We start from the raw sequence: 22,462 nt of genomic DNA on the forward strand, positions 1-22,462 counted from the left end.
GAAGCTCATAGGATTAATAACACCTCTGAGATCAATGCTCGCCTGCCAATCTGCCTGAACCTGTTGGTACACCTCAAAAGTTGTTCATGGGGCGGGTGGGCATGATCCTCAAAACCTTCTTGACTTACAAAAATGCTGTAAGAAGACAAGATAACTGTGTTTATTTTTGCAGCTTCATTGAGAGATAGAAGATGGTTTTGTACCTCGTCACAGTGCACTGAAAGAGATGTACAAAAATCCTTCAGCTCCCTTCACTGAACTTTCTCCTAAATGAAGAGAAGGGAGGAAGTATATGAAAAAGGTACACAGCAGCAGAAACATTTTAAAAACTCATTCTGAGAAAACAGCGTGGCACAGCATTCATGTTCCCAGATGAGAAAACTCACTGTGGATTTTTCTACAGCCACACCATCAGTGGGATTGTAGTTGTGTTTTGTGGCTGCTGAAATAGGAAGGAGCCAGAACTGGCAAACCAGCTCCATCAACTCAAAAAACCTCACACCCTCCACCATCCCCACCGAAACCACTAGACTTTTACAGCAGGATTGAATTGTTATTTCTCGATTAACTGAACAGGACTTGCAATTTCTGTGATTTGTCTGACTTTTTCCTTGCTATCTACAGGCACCCATCTGTGCTTTTACTTAAACAGTTCCTTCCCTGGCTGAAGAGACAGGAAACATTTCTTTGTAATCTACATCACCCTCTTTTTCAAAAGCTTGCTAGTGTAATAAAAATTGAACTCTAAACAGCCAGTATTGAATGGATTGGAAGAAGGTCTCTATAGTACAATATAGTAAATCAATATTTACTGTGTGACAGATGCCCCAGAATTGTGGAAAACTCAAAAAGTATTGTATGAACTTTCTGACAGCTGTATGTATAGCCAAGGACTTTTTGTCTACTAAGGTAGAAAAGCAAGCTAAAAATCCATTTCTTTCACAGACTTCAGACAGTGAGAACCAGCTAATGCAAAACCTGTATACCAAAATAGGGAAGATAACAATTCTTTTTGAAGTTCTACATCCTCACCTCATAAGAAATAGTGTGGAATATTTTGACTACATTCATAAGCCCCAGTTGATAACGCCTACTGGTTTGAGGACAATCAATCTCTTAACGTAAATGATCTCCCAACCAAGCAGAGCTGGCTGTGGGCAGTGTTCTGTGGTGTTGGCCTTTGAAGAGCTTTGGTGAAAGGCTGTTAAACTACGTGTGCTTAAAAGAACAGGGGGTTACTCCTAAACATTTATGTTCTGAAGAGCTAATGATTTGGTTTATGAGTCCTGACAGGTCATGAGCAATACTATTGCTTTAACTTGTGGCTGCTATGACAAAATCAGACCTTTCAAGATAGTCAGGGCACGTGCCCACAATGCACACTGGGAGCAGAGGGCAGAGATGCTGGAGAGAGAGCAGAGACCTCACATGCTCTGTATCCAGACGCAGTGCAAGCACCTCAGCACTGCAAGATACCTTTCTGCCACTTAGAGCCTTGTTGCAATACAAGATTGTGCTGCTTCTCCCTTCCAGAGCTATAACCTGCACACGGACAAGCACAGAGCAGATAATGCTAACGCAGGTCATTTATAGCTTTGGCATCTCCATGCCATACACCATTGCAGTTGTAGAGATGTGTCCTCTGAGAACTGCAGACAGGCTCAGCCTGGCATTGCACAGCAGGGAGAGAACAGCAGGACTATCCAGCAAGGGAGACATCCTCCTTAGGTTGCAGCTGGGACCACTGAGAAGCCAGAGATGCAAGTAACCTAGAAACTACAACATATATGACTATACCCATGAAAGCGAATGGATGATTTAGTCCTCTCCTGTGTGATTGCTTCAGTCCTGAAACATGATTAAAATATGAACTGAACACTGAAGAGGACTGAATTAAAAAAAAAAAAAAAAAAGGGGAAGAGTCTCTTTGAGACCCTTTCTCTGAACCCACTCATTCAAATGTTCAAAGAGAAAAGGTGGTCTCTTTTGGTTTGTGGGTGGGGTTTTTTTGTTTGTTTGGGTTTTGTTGTGGTTTTTTTAACTGTACCAGTCTCTTGTGGGATTGTGAGCAGCCTGGGGAAGCTATCTTACACAGTTTTGAGAACTAAGGCATTTCCCTGTGTTGGGGACTTTACCACAAACAATTTCCTCCAAGCCAAACTGACTGAAAAAGCACTGGTTTTATAACACCCAAACAAACAAAAACCTTGCTGTGATGAACCACCAGAAGTTAGTCCAGAAACCACAATGTTAAAAAATTTATGATACTATAGTCAGTCATAAAAGTAGGAGAGATTACTCTGACAGGAAATAAAGCGGTTAGCTGAAATTGCAGCTAATAAAAATCTTTCCCTTCACAGATAGTTTCATGTGAGATGGAACATGTGCAGCTAAACCTGATACAATAATGGATGCTTTGGTATCTTTAGGTGACCGGTTCAGCCAAGATCAGGTTCAGACTGCTTCTGCATCCTACCAGGTCTTCTTCTGTACCCAGTGAATTGACAGGGTTTTCTTGTGGGTGGCATCTCTTCAGCACAGCAGGCAGAACTGACACAGGCGGGGGGGTGGACAAAACTGTAGGCACTATGAGACACATTCCCTCTTTCAAAATTAGAGTTTTTATTTTCCTGGAGCTCCCTCTTGCACTGTTGAGGTATGAGGCAGGTCACTCCTATAAAACACAAGCTATGGGAAGGACACCACAGGATACATTATACTCTTGCACCAGTACAATCCCATGCAAGTAACAAAGGTATCATAAAGCTGAACGTGTCCCACAGACATCTGTCTCTTTTGGGATGACAGGTAATATCATTACTTCCCCTCACCACTGGAAATTATGTGTGCTGAAGTAACTGTACCACTTGTCTTCAGTTTGTTAGAGCCAGCTTCAAAAGAAACATATTTTTACAGTATAGAACAGGAGTGGATTGAAAGCTACAGTCACAGAAGATGGAGTTGAACAACCACTCCTGAATTAGCAGCACCCTATCCCTCCACAGTTGTACATACAATTTAAGAGGTTTGGATTTGATTTCCCATTCTGTCCCACCAAAAGTACCACGGCAGCATTCAGTGGAATTTACAGGACTCTCCACTAGGGCTAAGCCGTCTAACAGTGCAGGGAACCACCCACTTCGTTAAGTGCTGCTAAAAAATAGTAACAAGAACATAGGGATCCACCAGGTCTCACTGGAGATCCAGTGAGGACATAGGTGATCAGGATGAGCAGAGATCACACTGAAAAAAACTAGTGCTGCCTAAGAGAAAAAACACAGTGAGGGAGAGCATTTCCATTCCTGCTAAGAAAAGTTCCAGTGACCTGTGATTTTAAAGGCAGTTTGTACTTTCAGTGAAATTGAACCTTGAAACCTTCTGCAGACCAAGACTGTACATCAACTACAAGTAAGTTTAAAACAGAAGACACTCATCTAGCCAGAGCAGACACCCTCACCCAGCAGTTCCTGAGTCACTTTAATGAGCTGCAGTCAAAACTAATTGTATGGAGAAGTGCCCAATCAGATTTAAGGTCTTGGAAGTGATGGAAAATCCATCATGATTGCTATGTCTTAGGAGCTAATTACCATTCCATTAGAAAATTTGGCACTCCATTTCCAATATGAGTTGGTCCAATTCCCCTTTTAGACCTCATTAAAACTGCCCTGCTACAAATCTTCCTGTTTATATTAAGAATGATTAAGTCACCTCAAGTCACCTGAATGGGTGATTTTGAGAGCCTAATTTTTATTCTGGGAGACTTAATGAGTTTTCTACACCACTGTTCTCACATCTCTCCCTTCCTAAGAGTATTAACACCAGCACAGGACAAAGCTCAGTAACAGGCGCGCTAATGCTGCATAATGGCAGAACATGCTTCTCCATCCCTGCTCTGGATTCCCTCTGCTACACTGCCAAGGACTGTGCTAGCTACTCAGCCTCAGCATACAACCAGGAGCAATGTTCAACCAATCACCCCTCGACCCCTGGCCCTTCCCCATCCGTTCTGAAGCTTTCTTTCTCAAGACACAGCCCCCACTGGGCAAGTGGGATCTACATCTTTTTGCTTCCAAAACATGCAGCCTTTCACTTGTCATGCGTAAATGCACCTAGTTCATAACCAGCTGCTCTTCTTAAATGCCCAACCTTGCTCATTTTTTTCATTCCACCAATGTTTACCATCTGCAAACTTCCATGCAATGGCCTTGTATTTTCTTCATGCCACAGATGAAAACTAATTCTCTAGATGAGGCATTAATACTTTTTTAGCCTCAAAAAACTGCAAGCAAGACATGTACCTTTCCTGTACAAAAGATGGCCAGCAGTGTAAAGGAAAGCAGTGTTTCTATTGACACAGATGTGTCACAGTTCCACTAAGGTATCAAACACAGTACAAAAGGCTGTTCCTCCATTCACCCTTCATAGCTTGATTGAAAATATTTTTTTTAAAGAAACAACTCTAGCCTCAAAGTTCTTCCTTTGACCAAGGACACAAGTGATGTCTGATGGCTGCAGCCTGCAATAAGCATACAAAATTCACAGCTGATTTTAAGCAAAAAGGGTTTAAGTTTTAGAGCTATGCATTCTCTGGTATTTACTACGACCATAAGATATCTAGGAAACAGGCGAGGGGAGAAAAATTACTATCATCTTTTTTTATGGACTTTGTCCTGAAAAAGCTTTTCTGTAAGTACAGACTTTTCAAAATCACATGACCTTATAAAAAAAGGATTGTTACTATTTCTGTTGTGGTTTTGTTGTTACTGGCTTTTGTTTGTTTGTTTTAACATACACTTAGCAAATCCTTTTGGCAGAAAGTTCCACAGAAAAGTCAAAGTTGGTCTTCTACAATCTGTATTTTTATGGTAGGAAAATACAAACAGAAAATACAAACAAAATAGAATTTATTGTCTGTCTGGCATTATTTTAAGTGTATCTTGCCACCAGTTGTCTTCTTCAAACTATGTTCCATGACACATGAAGAAGACTGGAGGAGTAGACTGAAATAGACTGATTATCCTTACAAAAAGCTTCACTGATTTGCATTCCCCTCAAATTGTATGTTTCAAGCAAATTATTTTTCTAAGGTAAGGTTTTCTCCAGATAATTATTTCCCTTACTTTACTCTTATATAACTCTTCTCCAGCGTTAAGGACAAGACTCTCTTTTCTAGACAGTTCTAGACATTTTGTTAGCAACTCAGCCACTGTTTTATGGTTCTTCCAGAATCAGACCAATACTGTAGTTTATGGTGACTCATTGCTTTTTAGTTCTCCTGTGCACTCTAGTATTTATACTTGTTCAACATATTCATACACTGGTGCAGCTTCAATGAAGAGCAGGAGGCAGCACAACAGTTCAGATGCCCCCTACGGCATGACCCTAAGTGCCCATTGTGTCATACTGGTAATGGCAAGGAGAGACAGAAGTTGGGGTACAACTTGTAGGTCCTCTGCCTGCCAAAACCTGTCCCTCCTTCTCACAGGACAAAGTATACAGAGGAGAGGTTCTTCCAATTCTCATGAATAAAAGGCAGGGAAGAGAAGAGGATGTTCTGCCATCCTGTCAGAACATGACCCAAACTTTCTGCTCAGTTGCACTCCAGAGGCCACGTTCTGCCTCTTATTTGTCTTTAGTGAGGCTGTAAAGTGCATAGGCTACAACCAGGCATAAGAGAAGGAAACAATTTTTAATCTGACTCTGTGTGAAAGGAAGAAATATTACACAAACACAAGCGCTTAGGTGTTTTTATAGACCAGAACCCCTGAAGACCTACTCCAGCAGAAGATTAAGGAGCAGAAACAAGGCTGAAAAGGAAATCTGGCACAAAAAAAGTTTGTGTGGTTGTTTTCATTTCAGAGCACATCACTACAAAGACAGAAGTCAAAGAAACCAACTTTTCACACATCCCATTTCTTTGGGGATTCCATATACATCCAGTGCACTGTAAACTGTAATTACTGAATAAATGATAATTCATTGGTTTGTTCATTTCTAAGCACAGGAAATTCTCTCCACTTGTACCCTCTCCCTTGCCTTGCTTCTGCTGTTGGCTGGAACATGTAGTGGAGAAGCAATCGAGCACATGAAGCATCAAAGGAATAAGGAATCAGAGTTCAGTGTCTCCTACAAGATAATCAGTGTATCACACTTGCTAGAGACTAAGATCAGAGAATAAAAAAAACCCCAAACCCATAGCTTTGAAGTAATAAATAGTCCAGCAAAAGCTACTCTGTGGAGACTGAAAGCCATTTGGAAAATCATCCTCCTATGAGTCTTACTGCATGTGTTTGGGTTCAGCATCTTACTCAGAATCCTTAATAAGAAGTCAATACCTACAACAAACAGTAAGATACATCTAAAACTTCAGCTACAAAATTAAAGACTGCACTTTCCAGTAAGGAAAATACAGCATTCCAGTAATTTTTTACAGTGCAAGGGGTGAAAGACTGTTTACATTGAGTGACATGGAGCTGGTGCACAGTTTTTAATCGCTTTAACTGTTTATGTGGAATATTTAGGGATCTATCCTGACAAAACATCAAAAGCCTCAGTAACACCTACAGTTGTTTTTTTTTTTTTAATTCTTCTTGATGTCCATAAATCTGAATTGAATAGTGAGCATTGTTGACCACTCTGTGATCTGTACTGGATTCAGACCAATTTATATGTCATCGTGAATTACTGACACATTGTAACACTAATTTTCTGTGTATGATAAAGATAAAACACAGCATGTAATTTTCTGACTCATTCTCAAAAATTGAGTAATCTTCTTAACTACCGTCTGCTTTGGAGAAAAGGTGGTGGAGGGAAGAGAATGTACATCATAATGAGTTTATTAATGCCACCTTTATGAAAAAATGTAGTCAAAATATGTTGTCTAATGCACACATCTGCATGAAGGTAGACATGCAGCTATGAAAGTTGACAGGCTAGAGACGCCATCACAGGGTTAAAAATTTCTGTAAGTTCAGGGAAATCATCTAGAATCTGCATTGCTGGCTCAGTCCTGACATGCAGACCACAGACTGTACACTGTCTTGGCTGAAAAAAAAACCTCTTCATTAGAAAATGAACTTTCTTAATACTGACCTGGACAACCAAGAAAGGTTTAAAGGAATTTCTTATCCCAACAGGAAAAAGGAACTGAATTTAATGCCACTTCAGAGAGGTGAGACAAATGGAAGAGTGGTCTATGGGCTTTGCATGCAGTTTGTTCATTGCTTTGAGGATGGGCACCTACATTGTTAACACTAGGAAGTGGGGTAGATGTAAGATGATGCAAGATCTACAGGCCGAGGATTGCTAGCAATATGATATATGGAGTGGAGAGCACTGAAGTAATTTCCATTTTATTTCACCTGATTGTATGATATGACTGTTTGTGTTCTTCCCCTTAAACATTCTTTTTCCAGTTCAGCAAAACCCTCCAGCATTCTGAACTGTAATACTCCTAAGCAGATGATTATATTCAGCAAATTATGAAAATTTTCTCCTACTGACAAGATAATCCTCATCAAATCAAGCTGTCCTTATGGATTCCACAAGCCAACTCAGATGTCACATTTAAGTCAGGCTTCTTAAGGGAACAGAAACTTTTCAATCTACCAACACTTCCATCATTCATTATCATAGCAAAGCAATTTGAGCCACACGCTGTAAACAAGAGTTAAATTAATTTAGGAACTTACTTAAACTGGTAAAGAATATTATTTTAACTGTAAACAGACATCTGTTGTGATACTGACAACCATTCATTAGCCCTGGTGTTTGCCAACATAGTGCAGCAGATGTTATTTTCTTGTTGTGTATTTTCATAAGATGCGGTCATTGTTTAAACTACATTCTAACAAGGACTCAAAATTAAATGGAACCACTTAAATTAAAAATGGAATGTTGTTCTCCAGTGTGAATTAATTACAATGACACATTGAAGTGAGAAGAAATAATTCATGTTCTGTAAATAGCTGAAAATTTGTTGTAATGTTAACATTGGGCTGATTTGTATGCACAAGTGGAAATAAAAGTATACTGGAAATGCTTGTTACTGTGTCTCTGAGCCTTCTTTTATAACACAGATGTGTGCATAAATAACATATATTTGACAGAAGCACATGTATACATGCACATATAACACAGTCAGGTATTTAAATTCTGAATTTTTGTCCAAGCCAATGTATTTAGTGGGAAATGACAAAATAACTTTAATAAACAGGAAATCTCTCTCTTTTCTCAGTCTCTCGAAACTGAAATGCAGCCCAGTGTGTTAAAGAAACCTCCCAAAGTTCAGGTACTTTACATCCCATTTCTCTTCTGATACAAAGAACAGTGAGATGTAATGATGAAGGTTGTCTTCACACTATTTCAGTTTAACACCAAATGATGGTAAACCTATGCAAGATCACCCTGTATTTGAGTGGTTCATATATGTATCTGGTAACAATCGGAAGTGTTGGATGCTCATTTGGACTGAATTTTAAATCCCTGAAGGTTCATTTATCACCAGCCTGCAGTCTGCAGGAACAAGAATGCTATTTATATTTTGGTTTTCTTATCTTTCTCTTTTTCTGACTTTACTACTTGTGAAAGGACCAAAATTACTGTAACTGGAGACTAGACTGGATAAAAAGATGTTCTCTTCATCACCAGAAAAACTGCCCTACCTTGTCCTCTCAACAAAACTTAAGTCTGAAACTTAAAACCAGCTGCCAGATTCTGACTACTAATGTGTCTTTCATCATTGTGCATTTAATAGAAGCTTTATGGCTCAGTTTGAAACTCCCTGTTCAGCATTCAAGGAACACAGAATATGTAAAGAATTCTACAGCTAAGGACAAGACAAAGCTTGTAGGTCAATGTAACTTCTTTTTTTAGATGGACAGTTATAGCTTTCAGAAAAACTTGAATAAGCTTTTGGACATGCGATCCCTTCCTGGGGTATGAAACATGTAATAGAAGCAGCCTACTTAAGAACTATGTAACAGAGAAGACAGAACCATAACAATTACAACAAAACACAAGACCACTGAAGACACTAAATTTTGCTATTTGAGATTGAGACTACACAAGATAAAGGCAGCAGCCAAGTTAAACATGACATCTCTTTCCTGAGAGATCAGAGACCCTGTGATTAGCCCTACAGTTAAAAGCACATGACTAAAAGCCTGTTCATGTCCCAGGCTGTGTGACTATGCTATTCTGTTACTAGCTGTAAAACTGTAGTATCAGCTTCCTACCTGTTCCACCAGAGCAGGCTCACACCAATTACATTAATCTGTGTAAATTGCATATGGGACTTCAAAGGAAAGAACTGTAAAGTACAAAGAATCATGTAATGAATAATACTTGAAAGAAATGCACAAAGAACATGCAGTGTTAAGCCCAAAATACCCACAATTACCCGACCTTCAGGTTTTGCCTCCAGCTAAAGTTCTGAACAAAACCTTGCAAGGAAACAGTGGAAGCAGAAATCAGGGATGACATAACAGGAATGGACCTGAAGACCATTTCATTTATTGAGATCAGTGGGTCTTGCTGAAAGTATAAGATCTGAGTCAGTGCAGGTGAGAAGGGGAGAGAGCACAGTGGTCTAAGAGCCCCTTCCCTCCCAAGGTCAGCAAGCATATCAGGCTATTTGGAGGATGCAGGGGCTGCTGTCTCTCACACTGATGGGATGTAACTGCAATCACCCTGAGTTTCCAGCCCTTGAGGCAGGCAGCTTGAGCCTGAGATGAAGCCCATCTTTTGTTTTGATTCCAGTTGCCAGAAATGAATGAGTTTCCAGCAGTTTTAGTTACAAGGCAGGAAGCAACAAACCAAAACAACAAAAATTAAACAAAAAATCAGAAAAGTGCAATAGGAGTGAAGAGACAACATAACAAGTTACTAGAAGGACAAAATGCAGGATATATATGTATGTGTATATCTGTGCCCGTGCTGTACTAGTGCTTCCCCTATATGCCAGAACTTGGCTTGCTGTTGACCATGTTAATCTGAGACACCAGTGACTGGTATTCTCAGAAGAGGACATTTAGTATCATTGCTTGCTAGGCATGATGCCTAAATATCATTCTACCCCTTGAGGAATTACATGCCAAACTTAAGTACTTTAAATAGTGGCATATTCTTTGGATGTGGCTTTGATTGATACAGGTTTTATAACAGCTAATAGCACCTACTGGAAAGGCTCTGGGACCTCCTTGAGCAGGAAAAGCACAGAAGAACTAGCACTACCAGCAAGGAAAGAGTGTCAGAAGCATATTTAAGACTCTCCAAGCAGCATTCAGGTTTTTGTAACAGTCTTGATAATGATCTTACACCTACAGAGCATCTTTCATCCAGAAGGACTCATTTATGGGCTGTATGCATACCATGGGAATAACTGTCGTCCCTTCTGCCAGCTTACACAGTGAAATGCTGTTTACACCTCTGGAGGAAAATGTGCTCTGTGAATTGCTACATCACAACCCAAATGGATTAGGACAGGCAGTGCCAAGTGCTACAACAGTCAAATACAAAACATAGTAGGGAATTTGAATGAAACAGAACATAAATAATCAAACCCACATTCTGGTCAGGACACTGAGATTAACAGAGAAACTTCAAAAATTTATCATGGTATTAGTCATCATACTTTTTGCTTTTAAATCATTGGACCTTTTGGCTCTCACTTAGGTTCTCTCAGTGTACATTCATACAGGCTGCTCTCTGAAATGTTAGCAACCAGCCAGCTGAGCCTGACAGAGCTGTTCCCAAAACTTTAAATAGTTATGTTACATATAATATATGGTAATTACTGGCATTTTAATTGTACCCAATGTAAAATAAGAAGGATTTTAAATCAAATTACATGAACAAAAAGCACTTATAGAATAACATTTATATTTTAAATGCATTAGGATAATTCTCAGTAGGTCCAACTACCCTCTTTGATTCAATTTGTTTCTGACTTAGTTCCATCATCCTTACTTACATAAGCTGTTTTTTCCCATAAGGGTTGGAACTGCCCATGGAGATAAGGGGAGCAAACTTAGGACTCCTGGAACAGAGGAAAGATACCATGAAATTGGTATTGACTGCAACATTGTAATTAAGGCTGGAGTAAATTTGCTCTTGTCAGGGTGCAGTGAGGCTGTGTGGGAATGGATATGGGATGAGGCCAGGGCCTTGAGAGTACATAAAGCAGAGACTGAACTCACTTTGTCACGGGACAACTAACTTCATGCTACAATAAGAAGGAGGCAAAAAGCCCAAACCTGGTCTGAGCTCCTTTAATTCAGTTTCCAGGGGGGAAAGTGTTCCACTTTCACTCAAAAATGGGGGAGCAAAGCCACAACAAGGCTTTTCTGGCCTTGGGTCCAAGCAACTCGGGGTTATATCCTTCCAACCAACCTATCTACCTATAAAAGCTCTGCCCTTAGGTTAGGAAGTCAGAACAAGCACAGAAAGAACCATTCTTGCTATTCTTTCACCACAACACTAGTCTAGAGCACAATCCAGGTAAATAACAACCATTGATGTTTTCATTTAACGGTGTGGGTCAGGAGACTTATGACTGAGGGAAAAGAGAGCATCTCCTGAGCCTTAGCTGTTCCCCTCCACTCCCATGGTTTTTTTCCTTTCATGGTTTCCCTAATTAAGAAAGGAATTCTGTCACATCACCTCCCACTAGCTTAACAAGTCAGAGCAGTCAGCTCTCTTTATGAAACCAGATTGCTCAGGTGATTTTTAGATGCTATTTTCCAAAAGGTTCTTTCCAACAGTTAAACTTAATTCCAGGTTAACACAGATTTAGACTTTTCCCTCTATGGAACAGGAATAATACTAAATGGGGAAGAGTTTCCTAGTGCAAAAGCAGGTATTTCGAAAGAAACTGGAAGGAAGAAGCCTTCCACCACCCCTAGGAACAGGCCATGACATTGCTGGCCTGTGGACCTATTATGACAATAACAATGGTAAGACTTAATACAATCCTAAGTGTTTTCAGGGTGATGGCCAATCTCCGACACAAGGTCATAAGGCAGGGATCCATCTTTTATTAAATTTTAAATGTTAAATGTATTGCCTTGCCATGATATTTCTACCCACTTGGTGTTGATCCACTTGCTTCACTCATGAAGGATTTTTACTTGAAAAACACCTAAACTACAAATGGATCCAAATATCAGTCATGCAGACAAAGCACGTATTATGAACAAGTAAATAACAAGCTTTTCTTCTGGGAAGAAAACAAATCCTCAATTCCTGGCAAGGAGGCAAACCACTGTTCCTAGCAACCAAGACTTCAGAACAACAATCTAAACTGATGAATCAGAATTTGTAATGATAGAAACAGAATTATACACAGCCCTCTACAAGGGTTTATAGGAGAAATTAAACATAACTACATTACCAGTAACATGACAAATGTAGCTAAGCTAGAAAACACATGACAAAACCCAGTAACTAAAGCAAATGGTAACCATGAAGATGGTTTTATCATTTAAAAAATGAATTTCATCCATCTGATAGCTCAATTTGCTTTTTTTTCCCCAGTAATATTGAGCTGAATTGGCTATTCAGCAATTTCATTACCATTAACTGCTAATGCTGAAATAGGTTTTGTTTTTCACATCAGGCAAAAAATGATTGACAGCCATGCCAGAGTTTGTATAGATTTTAGCACAGGAGAGACTGTTTACTCTCTGTGACTTTCCTCATGGTGGCTGGGCAAAACCACAGGTGGCACTAAGAGGAATTTATTTAGCAGGCAGAATTTCTTTCCTTTGTCCTTTTCTTGGTAGAAAAAGAAGGAATAGAAAAGTAACTACCAGTGACTGAATTTTCTTGGGAAAATGTGTTTGTTCTCATAACAAGAGCATGGGTACAGAATCTCCCTTGAAGTAAAAACTAGGGTGAGGGGGAAGATGTTACAAGAGAAATGCATAGACATTTCTTTGATATTGACACCAATGTAAACACATATCACATCGGATTAGTAGAACAGCATCCAGTTTCTGTAATTAAACAGACACAGACAGAACAAGATTCACTGGATGAAAACCAAAGCTAAAATAATCTGTACAGGAAAAAACCCGCAAATTTTAAATGTAGGTAATTAACTACTGGAATATTTTATTGAAATCTGTTGGTAGATTCCTCGGCATCCCACTTGGATATCTTTCCAAAAGATGAACTCTCAAACAACCATAATGTATTAGGCTTCACACAGACTAAGTGAGTAATATTTCATGGCATGTTATAACACAGATATGAGTAGATGTGCATAATGGTCTCTGCTGACCCTGAATGATCAGAAGCTTTAACCCAAACAGAATAAACAAAAGAACAAGAAAACAATTTATAGATCCTTCTGCCAACTTCACTTATGCTGATTAGTATCTTACTGGATAATAAAATCTAACTGAAATAATTTCAAGGTTTCACTGTTGTGAGTAAGGCTGGAAAAATCAGAAACTTTCTGTTTTATGGAAATTTGTAGTTATGCTGTCTCTCCGTTTCTTCAGACTTAATAACTTTTGAAACTAATAAATAATTTAAAAAATAAATGGGACACTAAGTGTCTGAGAAATTAAATCTTGAAGCTGAGGGGCCAGTTGCATAATTTGCTTTTCTTCTTTGCCGGCAAGAATCAACCTATTGACATACCCATGTCTGCAAACTCGCTGCAAGAATGTGGTGTCTGGTCCTGGCAAGAATCCAGTCATGTTTCACAGAAATCCTGGATTTTGTTGGAGCACATGGAAATAGACAATCCAAATAACAAAGTCCATTTGAGTTTCCAAAATGGGTCTTTGAAAAGGCCATTCACCCAAGTTTTTTTAAGAGCCAAACTGCCTTGGAGTAATCTTATTGTGAATAAATAATGGTATAAAATACAAGAAAGAAAATGTAGGGGTAAGTGGATGTTTTTCACAATGATGAAGTTCACTGGATCTACACTAGGGGCTATTTTATTCAACTTCATCACAAATTACATAGAGGAGAGTGTACAGTAAAGTGACAAGGCTTGCTGCTGAATGCTAAATTGTTCAGGGTAGAAGAAAACAAAAGCTGAATGTCAAGATTTACAGAAGTACTTCATGATACAGAATGGCTAGCAATAAAATAATAGATGTGGGGGGAAAAACAATGCAATTCATAGCAAACCAGGCTTGGTATAGATTTGCAACCAAACCTGAATGACAGGCAGTGAAGAATCATACTACCTACAGATCTAGGCAGTGGGGCAGGACATTGAATCCTTTTTCCCATTTATGAAAGATAAAAGTAATTTCACCCAGCAAAAGGTGGGACAGACTGTATTGCTGCCTGAAATGCTTTGTGAGGGCAGAAAACAAGCTTGTCTGCTCACCTCATCGGTTTGGTTGTGATTAAAGGCTTGTCTCCACGCACACCAAGGAGCACAGAGGCACAGTGCCAAACGGGGAATCCGAATAACCTCATCAGAGGCACTTGCTTCAGCTTCTCCAGAGCCAGCACAGGAGGGGGTTAAGCCCGCAGCCAGGGTGCGGAGCCCCTCAAGATAAGTCAATGGAAAACCACTCCAGAACACCTTACAGACTGAAGGGAGTTTACTGCCTACAGAGGTATGGGACCCACCATTGGGACTGCACCAGACTTAGGGGATGTTCAGGGGATGAAGCAAAGGTGAGGAAAAGGAGTGGTCAAGGTGGTTTGGGGAGGAACAAGCATGGAAAAATAAGAGGGGTAAAAGGAGCTGATTTTATATGAACAGGTTGCTGGTCATCACTCTTTATCTGTCCGTGCCCTGCACTTGATCAGCACAGTCTTCCCATCTTCTTGCTCACTCCATTTTAAGCTACTTTCTCGGGTGCAGGAACCCTTTATTCTGTATGCCACTGTGTGTCTAATGTCTAAGTGCCAGCAACTGCAGTCAGACCACAGACCATAGAAGCAACTGTAGAGACTGGAAGCAGTGAGGGGTCTAAATGCTAGCATCTGGAGTCATACCATGAATCATAAGGGCCATTGTGTCTGGGATGCCAGCAATAGGATAAATTGGAGCATATTAAGGTGTAATTGCCAGCAACTGGAGTAAGAACCACAGGTCATAGTGACACCTGTGTCTAGGGTGCCAGCAACCACAGAGACCAGAGTATATGCATATTTTGTGGGTGCACATGTCAGTGTACGATCATTAGCTGAAGCTGGATTACCAAGCAAGTAGGATAAAGAGGCTTGGGAACTGAGTATCAAAGCAGCCACAAGTCTGGGTCACATACTGGAAAGACCAGAGGGTCTGAAAATCAGCTACTGGAGCAATCTGGTAGTCCAAACCAGCTCCTGGATACTGTTTGCATTTATGTGTCTGTGCACAAGGCAAACGGAGACAAGAGAGTCCGGGGCCAGCTGCTGGATAGGCTGAATGCCTACAGCCAGTTCCTGGAGGATCCATAGTGTGCCTGTTTATGAGCGAGCACATGTGTGCCTGCATCTGTGTGTGTATACACAAGAGGGTCTGAGTAACAGCAAGTGGAGTGGAGCCACAAGCCTCAGGGGCTTGTACATCCAGCTGCCAGCAACTGGGGAGAGTAAGAAATCCAGGAGCCAGCTACTGGATAGACTGAGTATCTACAGTCAGCTTCTGGACAGAACCTTACTGTATGTATGTGTGTGTGTATATATACGTGTAGATTTTCTATTAAAGGGCTTTCACCCTGATCAGCCAGAGAGAGGAACAGGATGAATCCATTGCTACTGTTTATGCTGTGTTTTCTGTTGATGTTGATCTGCACGGCCAATCATTTATGTATGTATATAGGCACACTGTGTGTGGGGGGGTGTCTATTGGAAATACAATATGTGCTCAGTCTCACTACTGGTTGAATGGGGGAACAAGGAGCAGGAGCAGCCTTTCCTCCCACCAGCTACCAGATTCAGCAACTCCTAACAATTTACGTGATCTCTCTGCATTTGCCCTCTTCTGTGTGAGTGCCAAAGAGACATTAAGGCCTTCCTGGAACACCTTTACACTTGTCCACTAGTATAATGGAGGGCTTATTACTGCATCCCTTATGCATAAAAGCTGTTAATCAAAAGAGAAGCATCTCTGAGGAAAATAAATTTGAAAACTATATTCTTCTAAATACATATATATCTACAGCTTGTCAGACTGGCTTAGCTTTTCTTTGTATTCTCTTAACTATTCATGCCTGTTAACTTCAGATTTTTTTTACTGCATTTAAGGAGATTAGGCCCCAGTGGGAGACAATTTGCTTCACTTCCCTGGGATTTTTGTATTCATCCTATAGTTTCTCTGACTGAACTGTCTTACAAGAATTACTGCTTGATGCACTTGTTCCAATATAGCAGCTTGTACCAAGCACTCAAAATAGTATAGAAATTCATTTATGTTCCTGCCTATGGAAACCAACCATCAAAAGAATGACATTTTCTGGACAAAATTGTTACACCTTAAACAGCAACTGAAAAACTTAGCAATACAATCAAATTTATTCTCTGTTGCAGTTAAGTTCTTCCTCAATTACAGTTTATCCCATTGACTCTAATATAGAGCAGAATTCCGTTGAAATCTGAAATATGCAAGAAAGTATCTATATCAAAATAACAGATTAACAAAATAACAGCAAATTTATTTTTATCATGCCATAACAAACCAAGCTGGATTTTTTTTTTTCAGAGTGAATGCTTCTTGTTATTTCTACCAAATATATAAGAACACCATATAAAATGGCATGCAATTTCAAGGAGACTATTTTCTTTTTGAAAAAAGTAGGAGGTGGGAGATTACTGAAAAGAGCAAGCAAGCAAGCTGTTTCATTGAGAATAGAAACAATGAAACCTGGTTTCCTACGGATTTATGCTATGGGTTGAGCTCTATGTGGCTTCTCTCCTGCCTAATAAGGATTCTGTTTATGCTTTATAATTCCCCTCAGACTGTTTAAAAGGTCCTCCTCTTATATCCCTCATATCCAGGTGTGTGTTTAAAAAAATGTATAGCAATTTATTAGATTTTTTTACTTATTTCTTTCTGCCAAACTGGCTGCAATTGCCCAGGAGGTTCAACCATGCTATGCTGGTAGAGAGAGAGGACTACATTCTTTGAAGGTTTGTTGGTCTCTGTTTACAATAGAAAATCCAATTTCACAAATATTCTCCAACTTCCATATAGAGGCTGATATAATTTATTTCTTAAGTGTCTGTTTTCAGGAAATGCTTTCAGGAATTTCCTTCGTTCTGGAGAACACAACCATTGATGGAACATACAGGATTTCTACTGCACGCGCCACACAGAAAAGTTCCATAGATAAATCAATGACAGAGGGTGTACCACAGTTTTCATCTAGAGGAGGCCCTGCATGTCGCTAATGGCTTATCTCTCTGGGAAGTTTAAAGACTGGCAGGCTGTAGATGCTCAATGTTTATTCTCAGACACCTGCTGTCACCATGATTACTCCACAGGCAAAACAAAGTCAGGTCAGAAATACCATCACTGGTATCATTAGATGGCCAGTGGTATACAGCTAGGAATACAGCTAGGCCCACTATCTGTGAGCAGGAGCATTCTCTGCAAGTGAGAAGATGGACAAAATAAAGAACTCTTTAAAATGAAGCCTCTTAAAAACAAAGTGTACTTCCCTACCCTGATGTAAGCAAAACGCTGTACAAACTTGAGGTACCAGGAACCAAAAAGCCATGTTCTGTTGGAGAGCAACTCTCTCCCATGAGGGGGGAACCCCCTCAAAACCTAACACCAAACAAACCAAGGGCTAAAACTGTAACAATGTACTAAGCGCTCCTTGAGGCAGAGTGCTGGAATGTAAACTACTGCCCAATTGAGGGTGCATGTCAGAGGTGGTAGATGACGCTCATTCCTTCCAGCTTCTACTCTAGGGAATACCATAAATATCACAAATGACCTCTTTTCTTAGCCACTGGTCTGGAAACTTGCAGTTAATTAATTTTACCCCATTCAACATAAGTCTAGGACTCTATCCAAGTTTTTTTTAAGTGAACATCCAGCAATACATGTAGGCTCCCCCAGGCTTAGCTAACAGTTTGTAACAATGATTGGCAGCTCCTCCCAAGGTGTCTAAAGGTCACCCAGAATCACAACCTGTCCTTGGTACTTGAGAGTGGGTCTTTTCCAGGCACCAGACTTTTGTAAACACTTATTTCATGGCCTTGCCTGACCATACAGTTCAATTCAGCTTGACTTGAATTTAACTGACCCTCACCTAACAAAAACACAGTCTAGGTAGTTGGACAGGAAAATATTTTGAGCTGGCAACCTTCTAGGAATAAATGACTACCTATTAAGCTACCCATACTTGAAGGGGAAAAGCTGTGTTTTTCTCCTCTCATCCTAAAAGGAGTAAAACCCATGTTGTGTATTTTCTTTTAGTTAGCTACACTGCTAGGATATGTCCTGTTTCTACTTACTTCAGCTAAACATATCCAGCCATGAATGCAAAAATCCCATGACCAAGAGAGCACACAGGCAGACTCCAGACTACTGATACAGCTACAGCGAAAGCAACATGCACACTGCACCTCACGCTTCTTGAACAACCTGCATGTTCTATGCAGTCACCAGATTATAGAATAAATATATCAAAGAGAACAACCTTAAATAGTAAATCTTTAACAAAACATACATAAAACTTCCAATTCATTTAGCAAACATAAGGTCTTCTTAACAGCAAAACTACAAAAGCACAACTGGCATAACTACTGCCTGGTTTTGGTGCATTTGAATGACTTCAACCTAGGCAGAGCATCCAGAAGGAGAGAACATTTTATGGTACAAATTACAATGAAAATCAAAGTGGAATGCTAACTAATTTAAGCCCTGAGGCTGCAACTACTTTACTCACACATTTGTTTGCAAGATCAAGGTCTTAGCCACACAGCAAAATAACTGTCAGAGTCCTGTATCTGAGAACAGGGTGAAATAGTTCTTAGAATATCGTACTAGAAATCAGAGTTCTGTCAAACTGTAGTGCTAGCCCTAAAATTCTCCAAACACACTTCTGAAAATGAAAGGTTGATTTATAAAACCTAGTAAAACTCTGTATCGAACAAAACAACCTTGTCTGGGTCTCTTTATGTGGCCTGCCTGGGCGATCAGCCAATAGACTGGAATAGTTTAATATTATATAGAAAACCTACCTGTAAAATCAATCACAGTAAGCTCTGCACAGAAGTTCAGGGCAAGGGTGAAGTAGCCAGTTATTAAGTGTTGTTCTTGTGTTAATAGTCTAGTAAATATGCAGTTCCTCTCTGTGGTTCTTGCTTTAGATTAAAGATGCCTGGCAAGCGCCCGCAGGAAGCTGTAAGTTAACATCACAATTTCATTGCTCCTGGAAAAAAAACACAAAACAAAGTCTGGAATGTAAACTATGAAAATGAAATTTTCATTTTAGATGACATGGGAAGCTTTGTTACCTCTCTACCCTCCTACCCCCCAAGACACATGCCAGAGTTGTTAAGTTTTTTTAATTAAGTATGTAAGCATGAAACATGTTCCACACTACTCCTGTGAAATGAGGAATAAAAGTCATTATGTTTACAAGAAAGATAAATCAACTAAATCTGGTCACTGGTGAAAGCAGAGAACAGGCAAACAAGAAGTTGGAGTTACAATCTCCCCTCTGAAATGACCTCTGGCCAGATCCAGCAAAGTAGTTAGGCCAAAGAAAGGTACAGATATTCTAAACTATGATACATACAATCCTTGGTCTACTTGGAAGTTAACACTTAAATTTTGCTTCTGATGACTCCCCAAATTTTACATAAAACTGAAGTTGTATATCCAGTGAATAGTAGTATATCCAGTGAGTTGACCATATGTAATATATCCAGTGACTGTACAGCGCTGTTGAGAGCAGAAACTAGGTCTTTCCTCCTCTACATTAACATCTTAACTGTGCTCTGTCTGGCCCAATCAGCTTGAATTTGTGGCTGTACCATGTCTCAGCCTTAATATGAAAAGCCTGTGAATTTGGTTATAGGGGTACTCTCCTGGCAAATGGACAATACAGATTTCAACTCCCTTGAGGCTGCAGTTGAAAAGGATAAGTTTCCTACTACCAGAGTAAACGCTAGCCTATTACATAAAAGAGAAGTGCTTCATCTGCAATTATAGAGCAGCTGTAAAAGGTTCTGGTTTATAAATCCCAGCTAAAGAGAAATATTCTTCTACCATCCTGAACCGCTGCACCAGATTTAGGGGTAGGGAGTGTTTCTAAGCATCCTCCCCACTTTTCCTACTGGCAAGGTTCCTTTCCCTCTGCACTGTCTCGGGGCCCTAGGGATCAGCTCTGGTACTGCATACCACCCAAGGGAACAAATGTGTAATTTATCATCCCCATCTCTTTGTTGCAGTTTCTCCTTCTAAAAGTGGTGATGGCAATTTCTACCTCACAAGAGTGCTGATGAGGAGTGTACCTGGAGCCTGTGAGAGACTTTTCCTTTCCTCAGAAGCCAGAAGTGTAGCGGTACAAGGTACTCATTATGCAGTGCAATAGCTGATTGCATCCTTCACACTTTTAGATGACCCACCATTCTACACAAATCCTGATCCTAGCTGACCTGAAAGTACTGTGCATACTTTAGGGGTGCAGTATCACTAAACAGAGGGTTGCTCTTCACCCTGCTAAGAATATAAAACCATACAAGAGTGGCTGTATGTGATGTCTGTTGTGATGTACACTCTACCTGCTGACCTACACATCATCTAGCTGACAAGGATACCCATTATCTTTGTGAAAATGATGAATAAGCTCTAAATGCTTGGTAAATTACTGAAACTGAAAGCCAGAGAAAGACGTGCTGAACCTGAAGAGATCCATTCTAGCTGAAGCAATCAACAACAAAGATGTATCCCTTTCATAGCTCGGTATTTCTGGGTAAACACTTCGGTGCTTGTGGCCGGGCAGGGATCAGTATGCCTTGGTAGCAGGGCATCGCCTCAGTCAGACTTCTGCCTGCTCACTGCAGCCCTCCACACAAAAATCTGCCGTTTTACAGCTCCCCGTCACCACCATCTAAACAAATAAGCCACAAAGAAGGAAGCCACATGCATATGGCTTTTAGGGATGCAGACAGATGTCTGTCAGCATCTCTGTTAAACCTGCCAAACCTTTTCACTTGTGACCCAATTTGCCCAGCTCTGTAACAACCCCCTAGCTGTTTATTAACCCCCTGGTTACATCAGTTGTCTGCATCGACATATTAGACAACCCATTTGTCATTTAACTGACTGGTTTGCTGCATGGTTGGAGGACGTTGTTTACTGAGACAGGTAAAAAGCTCTTGGGAGAGCCTTCTTTACATATTCAGATATTAAACAGATCAAGCTGACTGGATAAAGAAAATGCTGATCCACACTTTGGAAGTCAATCGTCTTTTCCCCTCTGCCCTAACCTTTAAATATCGTCCATCTTCTGGGAAATGCCACGGCAGCGACCTACCCCCGGGCCGCGCCTCCGGGGCCGCCTCAGCCCGGGAAGGGCAGGGCCCGCCGCCCCTCGGCGCCCGAGCCCCCCGGGCCGTACCACCCGCCCGGGCCGGCTTCGCCGCCACCGCCGCCCGCGGGCTCCAGGGCAGCGCCCAGGCTCCCTCAGCAGCTGCCGGGGCTGGCGCGCAACCCCCCGCCAGGCCGCTGGAACCGGCAGATTAAAACCGCGCGTCGGGCGCTGCGAGGCAAGGCGGCCACAGCCGCCGCGTCAGGCACCGCCGGCACGGGGCCGGGGGGCGGGCACCGCCCGGGGCGCCGCTATGGAAGGGGGGGACGCGGGGCTCCGCGTAACTCCACCGCGGCCGCCAGCACAACGCCAAGCAGCGCTTCCCCGCGGGGAGCAGGCGGCGGCGGGGCTGGGCCCGGGGCGGAGCGGAGCGGGGGCGGTGCAGGGCGGTGCTCCCGCCCGCTGGGCCGCGCCGTGTTGGGGAGAGGGCGGAGCGCGGCCTGCGGCCCTCGCCATGGCCAAGCACGTTTTTCTCACCGGACCCCCAGGTAACGGGGGCAGGAGGAGCCTGGGGAGCGGGGCCCGGGGAGGCGGCGCGGGCTGCTGGGGGCTGCCCTGGGGCCCGGCCCGGCCTGGCCAGCCGCCCTGCGCGGGGCTGTGGAGCGCTCAGAGCCAGGGGAAGGCGCCTGCGGCCGGGCCCCCGCCCCGGGTGGTGACGAGCCCCGGGAGCGCCTCCTGCTGCAGCCGGGCCCGGCGGCTGCCTGCGGGGTAACCTGGCCGGGTAGCCCCGGCTGCAGGCCTCTACCTGCCCTCCTCCCCGGCTGCCGCCTGTTGAGGTCAGAGCTGCCGCATTCATTAACTTGTTCCTAATGAAAGTCCACTCTAGCTTCTGCTTTGTCCTTGGTTCCTGCCCTGCAGTTCAATGTTGGGGAAAAAAAACACCGCTGGACAACTATTCCTGCTTTAGTTAAAATGCTGCCTTTAATAATTTCTGAGCACTCGTTTTT

At 41.7% G+C, this 22,462-nt stretch overlaps 1 protein-coding gene across 6 annotated transcripts in view; it reads left to right on the forward strand.

Moving 5' to 3' along the window:
- NTPCR (nucleoside-triphosphatase, cancer-related) overlaps positions 1 to 22,462 on the forward strand; it is a 76,216-nt gene that overhangs the window by 26,488 nt on the left and 27,266 nt on the right. For 5 of the 6 annotated variants that reach the window (XR_013928365.1, XR_013928366.1, XR_013928367.1 and 2 more), the window contains exon 1: positions 1 to 22,003. This exon is cut by the window's left edge. Coding sequence is in view for 3 of the 6 variants with exons in the window: in XM_080388894.1 (XP_080245020.1) it covers positions 21,442 to 22,003 (562 nt within the window). In the remaining 3 variants the exon portion in view is untranslated. The remainder of the gene's footprint in view (positions 22,004 to 22,462) is intronic. The other variant, XM_080388892.1, reaches the window with a different exon arrangement.

This window comes from Falco punctatus (assembly GCF_963210335.1).
Source record: "Falco punctatus genome assembly, chromosome: 5".
Classification (NCBI taxonomy): Eukaryota; Metazoa; Chordata; class Aves; order Falconiformes; family Falconidae; genus Falco; species Falco punctatus.